This window comes from Mytilus galloprovincialis, chromosome 1 (assembly GCF_965363235.1).
Source record: "Mytilus galloprovincialis chromosome 1, xbMytGall1.hap1.1, whole genome shotgun sequence".
In the NCBI taxonomy this organism is placed as follows: Eukaryota; Metazoa; Mollusca; class Bivalvia; order Mytilida; family Mytilidae; genus Mytilus; species Mytilus galloprovincialis.
Window position 1 is genome coordinate 33,931,198 of NC_134838.1, and position 15,562 is coordinate 33,946,759.

Genomic DNA, 15,562 nt, shown 5'->3' on the forward strand with positions numbered 1-15,562 from the left:
TTGAGTTTCCCAATAACATCCTGTGATCAAAACTCCTCAACAACGTTTGACAACGTTTGACGGAAAGCTTCATACATACAATTGATAACCGTTTCACAAATGATATCGGATATGTTCCTTACGTCGTAACTACAATCCCTTTCCCTTTCATGAATGTGACCTACCGAATTAGACTATTTACCGGATTTGTAATCACATAAGCAACACGACGGGTGCCACATGTGGAGCAGGATCTGCTTACCCTTCCGGAGCACCTGAGATCACCCCTAGTTTTTGGAGGGGTTCGTGTTGTTTATTCTTTAGTTTTCTATGTTGTGTCATGTGTACTATTGTTTTTCTGTTTGTCTTTTTCATTTTTAGCCATGGCGTTGTCAGTTTAGTTTAGATTTGTGAGTTTGACTGTCCCTTTGGTATCTTTCGTCCCTCTTTTTTTTGACATAATTTGTAGTTGCCTATGATTAACAGTCCTTTTGATCTGATATTCTACTATACACTGCAGCATCGGTCATTTTGCTAAAAAGCATCAGTCTTATTCGGCTAAAAATGATTAAAAGACAAAAGAATAGGATATCCGTTCTTATATCAGCATGGTTAGTAATAGTACATAATAAATTAGTGCACATTAATGTTATAATAAGCAATTGTGTATAACTGACACAACCACAGAACTATTTAAAACTGTTAAAAGCCCGTTCTGCATCACGTGTAAGTCGACAAACTTGCTGCATTACTGCCTTGTCAACATCTGGAATACGCGAACCTCGACAATAATGATTTGTAATCTCACTTATTACGTTATTATAAGGGTCCACTGGGTCTAGTATGTATGGTTTTGATCTATAAAATAATAAAAATGTATCCATCACTGTTATTGTGTGTGTTGTATTCATGTTAAGGCCTGCGTGTTCCTTAATTCTAATATGTTAAAATAGAATCATACAAAATGCTGTTCATTATTTACACAATGGTATTATAAGTTTATATTTTAACTTTATTTCTCGCTCATAAATAATTGTTTTACAATATTATGATAGGCAGTATTATTTTGATATTGTATTCAAAATGAATTTTCGTGATTTAAAAATCTTCAAACTACTATATTTGTAATAATGAAAGAGATAGGAGGTCAAAATCAATTTCATGACCTAAAACGAATATAACGAAAAGGGGAAAAAACACTAAACATAAACATAGAGCACTCATACTTAGTTTATACAAATGAGATATGTTTCAACACTGACTGTCTAATGATTTGGTATTACACAGACGCGCATTAGAAATTGTCTACTCCTTACACTTCAAAATGTCATATTTATAAACTATCACTCATATCAGTTTCTATAACTTTTGAACGAATGTGTGGTTTTGCTACGCATACTTAACCTTTCCAATACTGTTTTTGATGGTTGTTTATCTTGCTTTTTTCTGATTTCAATGATATTATTAACGGTTAATCCTTTTTTTTTAAATGACTATGGCCAAGTTTTCACAAAAAGATATTTATTAATTATACATTTGAAACCCATACATCAAATGGGACAAGTGCGAAAACTATACTCACGGCACTGAATAATCTGCTGGCTGATAATAATCCGTCCATGATAATTTGATATCTCCAAAGTTTTTTAGTTTGTCAAAAACCAACTTTGCTATGGCTTCTTCCGGTATACCTGGGTGTGGTTTCCCGAGATCTTCCCAGGCTCCAATCACAAGCAGTTCAACTGCAATCGACTTAATTATCGTGTGCTATGAAAATAGAAAATCTTTTGAATGATTATATTTCAAGCTCGAACCTGTATAAAGAATACGTCGATGTCATCAGGGTACTATTATACATATGATGTACTAGTTCCTATAGGATGTGCAACCTATATATATATCCTCGTTCAACATTTATACAGACGTGAAGTTCCCAATCAAGTGGCAAAATTAAAGGCTCAAACACATCAAGCGATTGTATAACAACTGTCATATTCCTGACTTGGTACAGACACTTTCCTTTTGCAGAAAATAATGGATTAAACCTGATTTTATAGCTAGCTAAACCTCTCACTTGTATGGCAGTCGTATTAAATTTCATTATATTAACAAGGATGTGTTAACAAAACAAACAGACATAATACGTACAAATGTCCAAATTAAGGGTACAACAGTCCATTATTGTGTTCTAATCTTAATCGCTATTAAAACAAAACAAATACGTCACAAAGAAGCTCAAGATGGCAGATAGACTAAGACCATTAACAAAAATCAAAGACTAGAATACAAAAATTTACAATAGCACAATAAAACAATGACGGGATGTATAAGAACAGAGCCACTTAAAATGTATCAAAGACGCACAACAAGGCATATAGACAAATACGAATACAAAAATCATATAACACGTTTAATGACTCGTGGTTCAGCAAACATTAAATATGATGACATTAATACTTGACAAGGGTTTTAACCATGAGAGATTTGAAGAAAAATAAGGTATCATTTTATTATGGTTAAGACACGCTTTTCTTTATTTAGCTTTATCAGGAACGCTCACATCCGAATAGTTGAAAACCAAGGATGTATTAGAAGCAAAACAGCTGAAGAGCTGTATAACCAAAAAGGACAATAAAAAAAACCTAAATCATCTCAGGTCAACTTATTGCCTGATGGAGTTGAAACCTAAGTCTCTCTATAATTTCACAATTTATATACGGACAATTTTAGAAAGGTTTGTTACAACGCATTTCATTACAGAAGTACCGACTTTTGAGCTGATTGTACCCTTGTTGACTAATAGTCCACCAGCGGTCATACAAAATATGAAAAAAAAATCTTTTACATTTAATGTTGAATTTAATACTACCTAAAAAGAATATTTGATCTCTGTTGAATGTTTGTCAATAAACTTATCATACTTATTAGCACAGGCAGCAACTTATGCTACGGTAAACTGTAAATTGACTTGGGGATTTGCCGTACACTACATATAAATAATAAATTGACCCAGTAAAAATTGAGGCCACGTAGCTGACTGTGTTTGCATTTCATTTTAAATCCAACTACCGTAGATTGTTATGCGACTATTATACACTACAGAATAAATTCAATAAATTTGCTAAACATCAATTTGTCCTTTAGAGAAATCCGTTAAAGGTTGTGCTTTGTATAAACAGCTGTTTCACAAACTCCGCCTCATGGTGGGAGATATATGATATTCATATATATTTAGTTTTGTTAATCTTTTGGTTCTCAGATATGATCTCAATGTTTCATTTCATAGATATAACTAAGGAATGTTAGCAGTAAAAGTACACATGGTAGCGGCGTACTTTTAATTTTAAGGAAGACCCAAAGTGAAAGAATATTTAGTATAAAATTTTACTTATGCTTTTAATTTGCCTCACAGCACTTTTGTTTTACCTTTGAATAATATAATAGTGCATATCAACTTTCCGTTCTAAGATATAATGTTGAACGAAGTTTTACTGTCAAAGTGGCACAGTTTTATCCGTGACGGAAATTAAATTGCATTGTCTGTATTTACAACTTTATATAAGTGCAATGATGTTTAAATGTCAAGATATATAAAAAATAAAACAATACAACAGTTAATATTCTGTGACAAATTATTGGTATTCAAGTATGTTTTTCTATTAACTTAGATTATATTAGTATTTTTTAATGGGCTAAAGACATTCACCGTAATCTACCTTAAAATGCTTGGAAGGATTATACTATGTAACATACATTATTCGTTTTAATCCAGTACTTGATCAGCCTAATGACTCTTTTAATTTTTTCTGGATGCTTTCCAATAAACTCTGTTTGAAGTGGTCTCAAACATCTGTTGTAATATCCTCTTTCCGTACTGCCAGCTGCTTTTCTCATTTTGGTGTGTATCGATTTTATTTCCTCGTCCGTTAAGTTGCTGGCTAAGAAATGTACACACACAAAAAATCCATTACACCGAACTGATTTGATGGTTGTTTTTTTTTTGTTCTCTTTCAAATATTTAATGGATATTTTATCATAAAAGTGTCAATTTACTAAGGCTATCATTTCTCAGTATTTGTGGAACTAAACGAAATAATTTTACTGTATTTTTGATAATTTCAACATTGATAGTTGAATAACATTTTGTAAATACATGATAAGGTTATGTCATGTGCTCCGTGACTGCATATCAGTTTTTGTTTCAAATTCCATCTACCCTGTAGTTGAACCAAGGCATACCGGTTATCTTTGATGAGTTTATTTATTCCCTTTTGCCTGTACCATGTCAGGAATATGACAGTTGTCCATTCGTTTGATGTGTTTTGTCAATTGATTTTTCCATTTGATTAGGGACTTTACGATTGAATTTTCCTTGGAGTTCAGTATTTTTGTGATTTTACTTTTTACTAACTAACTTAGCAACCAGAATTGAATTACTTTTCACTACTTCTTACTATTGTTCTAGACCATTGCGAACTCATCTATATTACCTAGATTGCACTTTTTTGTCTCATGACTATACTCCGATAATCTAATGAATATTCAAAATGCTGAAGATTCTATAAATACTTACGATCCTGTGTTATATTGAGAATTGGCATTATGTCGACCTCTTGCCAATCCCCATCAATAAAGATATGAGTGTTATAAGCCCATGTCGTGATTGTTGAGTCTTTAATCCTGAATTTGGAACTGGAAGGAGAAAGTGAAAATAACACAAAGTCAGCTTAATTCCTTTGACTAAAGAAAATATACTTGTTCTAATAAATATATTCTTGATTCAAAACATTGCTTATCAAACCTAGATATTTCTAGTGCAATTAGTATTAAACGATATATATATGTACATCGAGTGCTGGTTTGGTCGCTGTCGTTAAATAAATACATTTTTAACGTCTTATAACGTGCGTCTGGGATATATACAAAATTTAGTCCTGGTATCTATGATGAATTTATTCATATAGATTTTTATAATAAAAATCCCTGTCTGCAATACTTTACAGCTGCGTACTTTTGTCTAACGAGGCGTACAAAACTGAACTCTTGACCTATTACATGTATCTGTTATGAGTTTTTGTGTTACTCTTACGATTTTGCACTATTTTAAATGTCAAACGGTTTCAAAAATATATATTAAAGACAATGCATATGAATTCTGGCCATCAACTTCTTAAATGGGGTTTTCTTTTGCTGGGAAAGAGATCATATAATGTGATGGGCTGTAAACTAGTCTAATGCCAAAATGTTTGTTCCAGTAGATCATTCTTTATATTCAAATGTTCCTATAATAATCTTACCTTCTTGACTAAGTTTAAGATACCAAATAGACATTGTCATCGTAGGTATGTTTTGTTTTTAAAGATTATATTTTTTAAGCGATACTTGCCTTCAAAAAGTGAAAGGATAATTTATACTGACGGATATATTTACTGAAGCAAATGATAATGATGGTCAATTGAATGGTAATAATTCAACAGAGAACGTTGAACAAAAGTAAAATCACAAAAATACACCGAGGAAAAATCAAAATGTAAAGTCCATAATCAAAACTCATCAAACGAATGGATAACAACTCTCATATTCCTAACTTGGTACAGACATTTTTTTTAATTTAGAAAATGTTGGATCAAACCTTATTTTATACCTAGCTAAACCTCTCCCTTGTATAACAGTTGCTTTAAAGTCAACCATATTGACATCGACGTGTGCACAAAACAAACTATGATAGATAAAAATGTAATAAATTGATGCACAGCAGTTAACATTGTGTCATAATCCTAATCACTATAGAACAAACAAATATGTTGTAAAGAAGCACAAAAAGTCGTATAGACAAAGCACAGTAGCATAAGTGAATGACATCAAGGATTAACAATAGCACAATAACACAATGACGAGGTGAATAAGTACAGAGCCATGTCATATGTAACAAGAAAACACAAAAAAGCATATAAATAAAGCAAATAAGCAAAAATGAAAAACAAGACTGCAAACATTTACCATAGCACAAAAACGGGATGTATAAACTCAGAGCCACGTGAAATTGACGCTGTAATGAATGTAAATCAACATGGTGGCTATAAAATTTGTACTTAAGTTGGACAAATAAAGGGATTTTTTTGTTGTTGTAAAAACCAGGTTCAATTTATTGCAAATGCAACAGTTAATGTTACTGAAGTCCCAATTTGTAAAATGAATGTGAGAGGCAGTTCGTATAAAGATACTCAAATGAGACCAATAAGACAGAGAATGAGAAATGACATGGTTGATGTGTTATTGACATGTTCAAAAGTGATATGAATGTGAGAGAGACAGTGTGTAGGATTTCACTGCCTGGAGGACAATATTTTGTGCTTAGTCGATTTCAACAAGGCTATTGTAAGTCTGGCAGGTGTAAATGCAGAAGAACGAACGCTGTGTGCAACTCTAGGTGTCAAATGTCTCTGTCTTGTAGCAACAAGTAAACAAAACAGGTTTCTAAAATGTTTGAACATGTATGTTGTAAATAGTGCATCTTTCTTTCTTTTAAATCTTTCTTTACTATTAATTTAGCATTTATATTCTGCTTTATAAGATTTATTTTCAAATTTTGTTTCCCAAAAACTTCGTGTTTTAAGCTTAAAACTCCAAAAGCTTACAATGTCAATATCCAGAATCTAAAACTGAAGACTTTTCTGTGATTTTTTAGAGATATAGATGAATACTTTTTAAGCAATATTTTGTACATGTTGTGACATGTACAAGGTACTTTTGTACAAAATATAACTTGTACTTTTCAGTGTGCAAGTTATAAAATTCAAAACAATTCTGTACTTGTTATAACATGTGCAAAATCTCAACTTGTACCCAACATATATAAAGGCAACAGTAGTTTACCTCTGTTCGAAATTCATAAATCGATTGAGAAAAAAATCCGGGTTATAAAATAAAACTGAGGGAAACACATCAAATATAAAAGAAGAACAACGACACAACAGAAACACTTATATGCAACACACTGAGAAAAAATACTTTAAGATAGCAATAGATATTTTCCTGACTTAGTACAGGAAATTGTGGGTTGAACCTGGTTTTATGGCTAGCCAAACCGCCTGCTTTAATGACAATGTTAAATATAACACAAAAATGACAACATTGCATTACAGGACTACAATACAAATAGAAGTTCATACAAGACAGAGAAACACACAGATAAACAATACATTAGAACATTACGACAAGCTAAAAGTTATTAAAGGTACCAAGCTTACAATTTAATACGCCATTATTAATATATTTCATTTTACATTTTCACACTGCGCTCGTTTACATTAAGTTAATTGTAGTTTGTTTATTGATGTTGTATTTTTCTCTGTAAACTTGTACCTTGTTTTTAGAGAACAAAGTATTCATGTATCTCTCTTAAAATATACAGAATAGTGTTCAGTTTTAGATTCTGGATATTGACATTGTATGCTTTTGGAGTTTTCCTTTTATTTGTAATTGAAAGTTATGTATTCCCGAAATTAATTGTTACTTTTGTACTTTATCGGGAGAGTGCCTGTATTGTAAAATTATTTTATAATGTCCCACTTAGTGGCATAATGTTTTTCGATATGTGCGTTCGTTCGTTCTTCTGTCTGATTCACTTCATGTTAAAGTTTTGATTAAAGTTTGTGGTCAAGGTAGGTTTTGATCGAGTCCAATCAATTTGAAACTTAGTACACATGTTTCCGATGATATGACATTTTTAATCAAAATGCCAAATTAGTTTTTATCCCAATTTCACGGTCTACTGAACATAGAAAATGAAAGTGAAGCATCTGTGTACTATGGACATATTTGTTCAAATATATGGTAATTTCTTTTCAATTTCAAAGATGTTCTTGTTAGTGCCATGTTTACATTTTTATGCAGTAGTTGGCGATTATTTCTGTTCGTTTTTTATTATTCAATCGATTTTTACATCTATGATGTTTCCCTTTAATTTTGATTCTGGATCAAAGTATTGTCAACATAACAAAAAATATCTGTTTTGGGTTGCTCACATTATTTTTTGCTATATTACGATACTATGATCAACTGTCAAACAGGTGGGAGTGTCAAACAAGTGTAAATCCGAATTTTATCTCACCATTTTCCTTGGTACATGCTAGTTCCAAGTCACACAAATGACAATTATTTTTTAGTCGTTCCATTGGTCAATATAATCATGATAGTCGATGGTTTGAATTTGATCAGTTCTAATTATTTCTCGTTTTTAAAATTTACCTTTGAGTGTGCTTTTTTTTGTTAATTCGTTTATTTCAACACTGATTTAAAATTCATAACGGAATTTGATGAGACTGTCAACAAAGTGAGAGGTTTAGCGCTATAAAACCTGGTTTAATCCACCATTTTCTACATTTGAAAATACCTGTACCAAGTCAGGAATATGACAGTTCTTGTCCATTCGTTTTGTATGTGTTTTGTCATTTGATTTTGCAATGTGATTATGAACTTTCAGATTTGATTTTCCTCTGAGTTCAGTATTTTTGTGATTTTACCTTCTACAGAACAGCGAAACATACTGTTGTCGATCGTATGTTATGTTTTACAAAAAAAACCCAAGAAAATTGAAAACGACCGTTTACTTTTAATAGTACACAAAAAAAGAATGGCAGATGGAGAGTATGGCAAAATAGGACATGTTTGTGAGCGTTCAACTATATCCCTAACGAACAGTGGGGTAACAGGACATTATAAGAACATAATATATTGGTAAAATTTTTGATATTGAATTACAAATAAATAAACCGACCGTACATGCATTGGTTTTAATGTGGGAATTAAGACCGCATTTGTATTTTTAAAATTAGAATGATACATGTTTTGTTGCGCAAGGCCACGTCAAGAACAATAGTTCCTTATCACAGTCCATAAGTTTAACCTAATATTACTATACAAAATACAATAATGCTAACATAAACGTGTTTTATTTGAAAATTAAACATACGATCGACATTGATAACTATTTCCTTTATTATCTTATTTTTGCATCTAAGCATAATATTGCATTTGTTTCGAACTGTGCCATTGTTTTTTTCACACTTTATGATAGTACACGGTCCTTCGTGGTTACACCTTTTCTTTGTTAGTGAACATTAAGCCTTCTGAAAAAGTGCTCTAGCTTGCAGTGATTTTTTAGTCTTAAGTCAAATTAGTGTGTTTATGTAACGTTTACCCTCCAATATCGTTTAATGACTGAAGTGCCCCATAATCAAACTAAGACATACACAATACTATCTTTGCATACGTCGTCATTTTCCTTTCTTAACAAACGCAGTTAATCACCAAACGATTTGTAAATGCAAAGTAACAAGTTTGTTTTAACAATATTTGTATTTGATTGGGACATCTTATTGTTGTTTCGCTTAGTGTTTTGTACAGGAGGCTAATTTTTCTGAACTTCTTGTTTTACTTTGTTATGTGAATTCGCTGATTTTATATCTGTCAACGTCAAAGATTCACTATTTTGTTTGAATTCCATTACTTAAACCGTTGACTACCTGTAAAACATTACATTTATATATTTGTGAGGGGGTAAATATCTGCCTAAGTCGACGAATTGTCAATCGTTAGGGACCGGTCAAAATTTATCGTCACATAGGACCGGTGCAAAAAATAAAAACATTTAATAAAAGTTACAACCCTATGGCTTTCTGACTGAAAAAAAAATGATGTCCTATGCCAACTTAGTAATAAAAAAGTTGGTGTTCTATCCTACTTTTCCAATGTATTGTAAATAAAAGTATATTTTTAAAAATAGAGGCATTTAACATATGTTGTCTTTATAATATGATCAAAAGCAACAGTTTTTTTTTATATAAAAAAAGAAGATTTGGTATGATTGCCAATGAGACAACTATCCACAAAAGACCAAAATGACACAAACATAAACAACTATAGGTCACCGTACGGCCTTCAACAATGAGCAAAGCCCATACCGCATAGTTATGTTTTATTTTGTTGATACACATACAATTACAGGCATGGCATTATCATAAATTATACTATGAATAAAGCATTGACAAAAACAAAGACATTGCATAATGCAATCAAACCACAAATAGGTGTTTGTTAAACTGAAAAATTACTGAAGCTGCATGTATCTTATATAAAATTTTATCAATACCTTTAAATATTAATTACAAAAACAAGCTCCAGGAGAAACATGAAACTGAATAGCATTTGGTTTAACTCTCTATATATATTTTAACCTGAAGACCCATAGGTTGCCTTGTAATGTGATTTTTTATTAGGAATGGTAATAATTGCTTTAACATTTTCCCATTTACAGAAAATGTACCTGATGTGACCCCCCGAATGATTTTTGCTACTTTGTTGGTTGATGTAATGTACATGATGTACATGATGTATGTTTGTTGCACTTCACCATATAAGTGAAATTAAATTTTACAGCAAAACAACAAAAAACTAAATGACATTGGATTCAGTAAGCTTGATATATATCTAAAATAGCTGCATAGTTTGATGAAAATCCAAGTTGATTTGAAAAAGTTATAAAAAAAAATTAAAGTGTACTATCTCTATTTTGTCTTAATTGCAAATCCTAGCTTTTTTTACCAAGATTACTTTTAATAATTCTTAAATTTTACAGCAATACAAAAAAAACCTAAATGAAATGGTTTTTAGTAAGCTTGATATATATCTAAGATAGCTGCATAGTTTGATGAAAATCCAAGTTGATTTGAAAAAGTTATAAAAAAAATTAAAGATGCCTATCTGAATTTTTATATAATAATTTTTATTTTTACATATTGTATATTATACCCGGTTATTTCAAGATTTGTTAAAAATGTTAATAAAAAAAATTCAAAGTAATCGTTTGAAAAAAAACCTTGTGTCCTATGGATATTATCTGTGAAAAAAGTGATGTCCCAACAAAGGTTATTCCGGAAAAAAGTATCCGTCCTACTGCACTTTGCACCGGTCCTATGTGTAGATAAATTTTGACCGGTCCCTTAGGACAAACATAAAATGTTCATGCGTGAATGTGCATACTATAGTTTGAATTTATGTGAACAATTTACTGGTTTAATCATTATCATTGAATTCAATTAAACATATATATATATAAAGATTGAACAGTTCAGATATTAATTTCTATAGCATATAAGAAGATGTGCTATGAGTACCAATGAGACAACTCTCTATACAAGTTACAATTTGTAAAGGAAAACCATAATAGGTCATATACTTGTTTTTAAATTATTGCCCAATGATAGTGTTTGTTATATGATATTAACTCTTAGTAAGTTCTAGCTTAACAGTTTTCATATTGCTGTAAGTAACGCGCAAACAGTAGGTGAATAGTATTTTCTCCAAATTGTTATGAAAATCGTGCAATTTAAAATAAGTAATTTAAAACTTGTTGGCAAGGTTCATACTGTAAACCAATTAATTTTAGTGAGCAACTTATTTTCGCGACTTTGGCGAGAAGAAAAATAACGTAAATATAAACCTTGGCAAATATGTAAAATTTGGATTTTCTAACTGCATCAAGTAAATTTGAAAATCGTCACGTTAAATTGCTTCTTCGAAGTGGATTAAAAAGGCCTAAACGCGAAATAAAGTATCCGCGAAAATAGGTTCGTTTAATGTATATAACCCTAAACTGCTTACCTAAGAAGACTGTGAATGGCATCTTTGATTCCGCTCATTTTCTGTTTAAGAGTTTCTACAGTGGTGATGTCGTATATCGGAAATATAAGATCTACATCTGATAGATCACGAACTGCAGTCCCTTTCCCGATAGATCCTCCCTTTAAGTCAAAAGTGAACATTATGCAAGAACACAGAAATGATCAAATCAAACAAGTTTATATGATAGATATACATAAAAAATTAGTTAGTATTCGTAAATGCCTCTTGGTTAATTTTATACATTAGATTTAAGTAACAGTGACTGATCATTTCATTTTATATTGGGTTTATTTTCGATTCGTTCCAATTTTCTTCCCTTTCGCACTTTACAGGTACCCCTCTCTTCACCCCTTTTAGTTTTTATCATTTGGTGAAATCAACTTCACAAATATATTATATAATATATTCATATAATAAATGACACGTTTTAAACTCTTGACTTGTCTTATTCGGTCCTATTTAATAAAGAGTTACGAATTTTTGTTGTTTTAGTTACGACCATCATGCTCGAATTATTGAATGACTATTTTACGAAAATTGGAATGTTTTTATGTATCAAATTTTGTTTTAATAGCAACGCACTGACGATTAGTATGTATGAGACAAGCGGTTTGGCTCAAATAAAAAATCTTTTACTGCACGAAAATCGGAAAAGAAAAGTTTATCCGTAGAGTTGTCTCCCTTTTTCGGATGGTCGTAACTTTAATCCGCTTACCACCAGTGATCCTACGAGTAATGGTTGTGGCATTTTCAATGGTTAACTGAGTGTTTTCAAGTTGCTATGGACTAAGTTAACCTTAGTTGACTTTGCCCATGCATGCATAGAATAAGCTTAGTTTTCAAGTTTTCATGATTACATAATATGAAAAGGTTTAGTCATACTATCAAGTGTTTGCAATTTATTTCTTAATGTAAGTTATAACGCACAATATGTCTTAAAATCGTTATAGATAGGTTAAATATGAAACAATCCACTAAGAAGAAGAAAATGATAGTAACATCAAATTGAAAAATAATCTTACTAACATCATTAAAGTAATCGGTAAGAAAAAAAGAAGGTTTTCTAAACTTGATGTTGATTTCCAGTTTTATTTAATATCTTTTTTGTAGCCTCATTATACTGTTACTAATGAATAAATTGTTTAACATTTTTCAATGAAGATGTCAGAACAAAACAACAAAACTTTTAGACCATACCTTAATAGTACGCATTACTCTATATTTAAACTGACTAGATTTCAAGACCTCTGCTACTTCGTCAATAGTCTTTCCACATTGTTTAAGATAGCTTGTATCCGGATTAACAACGCGATCAATAAAACAAGCAAGAGATTCTCCGGGTTGGATTCCATGGAAGTCCATAGTTCTGCAATTGAGTAAACAAAATGATCATGCTTTGACATCTAAACAATTTTAGGTACATAGAATTACTAAATAATAGCAACAGTAATATACCGTTGTTTGCAAGTCATAAAACTATTCAAAGAAAACAAATCCGGTTTCCAAACTCAAAACGAAGGAAACACATTAACTATATCAGGGAAAACAACGGAACAACAGAAACACTGAATAATAGTTCCAGAATTTTTTATTTACTGAAAAAACTGTTTAAAAGACATATCATAAAACATATTTTGAAGATACACTTGAATCTCATTCTATTGATAAATATGTTGTTAAATTATATTTACATGTATCAGCTGTATAATTCAATTATAATTTGATATCAATAAGATTGAAATAATTACAGAGTACATATATTAGTCGTTTGGTTCTAAATTGGTCTTCGTATATTCTGGAAAATGCTGGCAAATATTACGTCATGAAACTCTAAAAGAGACTTGCTATATTTGTTTTGTTTTGTGATCATATCATTTTATTTTACGGCACTTGCGATCATCACAGATTACCTGCTTATATATTGGACAAAATTTACACGTTTCTTTCAATATATAAATGTATGTCAGATTTATGTTCATTGAATTTCTGAAAATCTACTTTCATTATCATATTCGTATTTTCGATAAGAAAATTTATTTCACGTATCATAGAGTGCATAGTTTCATAACTTTTTATTATTCGTAATTGACTTTGCATAGTAGTTCATTTCAAATAGATTCTTTTAATTACCTACCACGAGATGACCCAGTTTTTATCCATCTTTTAAAATATATTTATGTAGCTCAGAGAATAACGAATGATTCGTTTGGCTTTTTCTCTATGAACTACAAAAAAGTCGTTTATTCGTGCATACATAAAAGGTTATATTTAAATTGAAGAAACAGCTAAGATTTTCAAATTTTTCATTTAAAACAAATTTAAGCTTATTTCTTCAACATATGAAAAAAAGTATACAAAAGTATTTAAAACACTATGTAAAGGGGGTACAAACAGTTTTCAACAAATGACAGGTGTTTATATAATTATTTTTAAGCACAGGATATAATAACTATGTTTAAACACGTCGTCAGAACCATGTCTTAAATTTTAAAAATTGTTCGAGCAGTGGAAATTTTGCTTCCGTATTGATGTATTGTTAGATGTAACGCTAATCATGAGTTCGACTTCAAGTCTACATGACAACCTCAAAATCGAGCTACAAATTGGAGATATTATGAAAAAATCTTGGATGTAATCATAGAATGAAATTCAAAACAGTGTGGCTGTGGCCATTGATTGACACATTAAATTCATCCATTGACAGGGACAATTTAGGTGAACGTTTGTATGTAACGACCACTGCTCACTATGTACTTTTTTTAAGACACTTAAACTATGGGGTCACCAAAGGTTCTCAACACCTTAATAAAGTAATTCGAAAAATTAATCAGAAATAACACGATGTTTTGATTTATATCAATTATGTAAATCAAAACATAAAGGTTATTCCTGATTAATTTTTCGAATTATTTTATAATTAAAGGCGTTAAGAAACCTTTGGTGACCCCACAGTTTAAATGTCTATCGTAGGTACGTCGTGAACAGTGGTCGTTACAGACAAACGTTCAAGTAGATTGTCCCAGTCAATGGATGAATTTAATGTGTCAATCAATGGCCACAGCCACACTGTTTTGAATTTCATTCTATATGTATGAGACTTTGAAAATTAAAAATAACTACCCTTTCAATTTACAATTAAAGGTCGTTTTTCAATAGCATTTCATTAAACAAAATGAATACGTTTAGACTTATATCCTCGCAATGAGTTTTGAATTTGATCTTCTGTAATGCGAAACAAATGTGTTACTTAATTGTGATAACTTGTGAATGCAAAAATTAACTAAAATACATGAAGTGGATAATTTCTTGTTCAGTATTTGTAATAAACAGAAAATTATTAATTGATAACTTTTGCAGCTTACCTGGTAGAATATAGAAACTAATTCAACATTTTGTGCGATGTTTTATAAGCCTACTTTCATTTCCAAAGCCAGTAACAATTTGAAAAGTTCCTTGATATTAAATTAAAAATAAACTGGGAATCTTTAATTTCTAAAAATAAACCTTTGGTAACTTTCAGGAAATTTCCATACGTTTCACTTCCGGACAAATCTAAACCTGTGCACGTGTACTATAACAACAAAATACGAATGCAATCGATGCTTCATTCATGTTTTACGGTTAATCGACAACAAACTTTGTAAAATTGTAAAATTTTTAGTGTGGCTTTCCATGTCGATGAACACAGTATCATTATTTTTGGGTTTATTCTATTCACGGATATATTACTTAACTTTGATCAGTATTGGATCAATAACATTTAAACGGTAATCTACTGTTGCTGTAATAATATTTTTAAAACTATTGAAATAAAGGAATGTATCTGCTTCATGCAAAGCTCCGATCTTTTGTCTGGTTTAGACTTTTCCTCCTATGGTTTTTTTAAGGTATACATGTT

The 15,562-nt window shown here is 30.9% G+C and overlaps 1 protein-coding gene across 2 annotated transcripts; it reads right to left on the reverse strand.

The window, feature by feature from the left end:
• Positions 1-560: 560 nt before the first annotated feature.
• On the reverse strand, positions 561-15,148 carry LOC143072207 (2'-5'-oligoadenylate synthase 1A-like). 2 transcript variants are annotated; one of them, XM_076247044.1, is made up of 7 exons: positions 15,027-15,148; positions 12,862-13,030; positions 11,644-11,783; positions 4,553-4,671; positions 3,733-3,917; positions 1,562-1,746; positions 561-837 (listed from the first exon to the last, which is right to left on the reverse strand). In XM_076247044.1, exons 2-7 carry the CDS (start codon positions 13,024-13,026, stop codon positions 669-671), a joined length of 963 nt encoding a protein of 320 aa, XP_076103159.1. In that variant the 5' UTR covers positions 13,027-13,030; positions 15,027-15,148; the 3' UTR covers positions 561-668. The 2 variants fall into 2 exon arrangements, with proteins under 2 accessions (XP_076103159.1, XP_076103168.1); XM_076247053.1 differs by lacking the exon at positions 15,027-15,148 and adding an exon at positions 13,799-13,818.
• Positions 15,149-15,562: the final 414 nt, after the last annotated feature.

Excerpts from the sequence above, each read along its gene's own strand:
- LOC143072207 (XM_076247044.1), bottom strand. The coding sequence starts at position 13,026 with ATGGACTTCCATGGAATCCAACCCGGAGAATCTCTTGCTTGTTTTATT. Across the intron at positions 11,784-12,861 it reads GAGTAATGCGTACTATTAAG|GGAGGATCTATCGGGAAAGG; the intron begins GTATGGTCTAAA and ends TTTGACTTAAAG. Across the intron at positions 3,918-4,552 it reads TCTCAATATAACACAGGATC|CCAGCAACTTAACGGACGAG; the intron begins GTAAGTATTTAT and ends TACATTTCTTAG.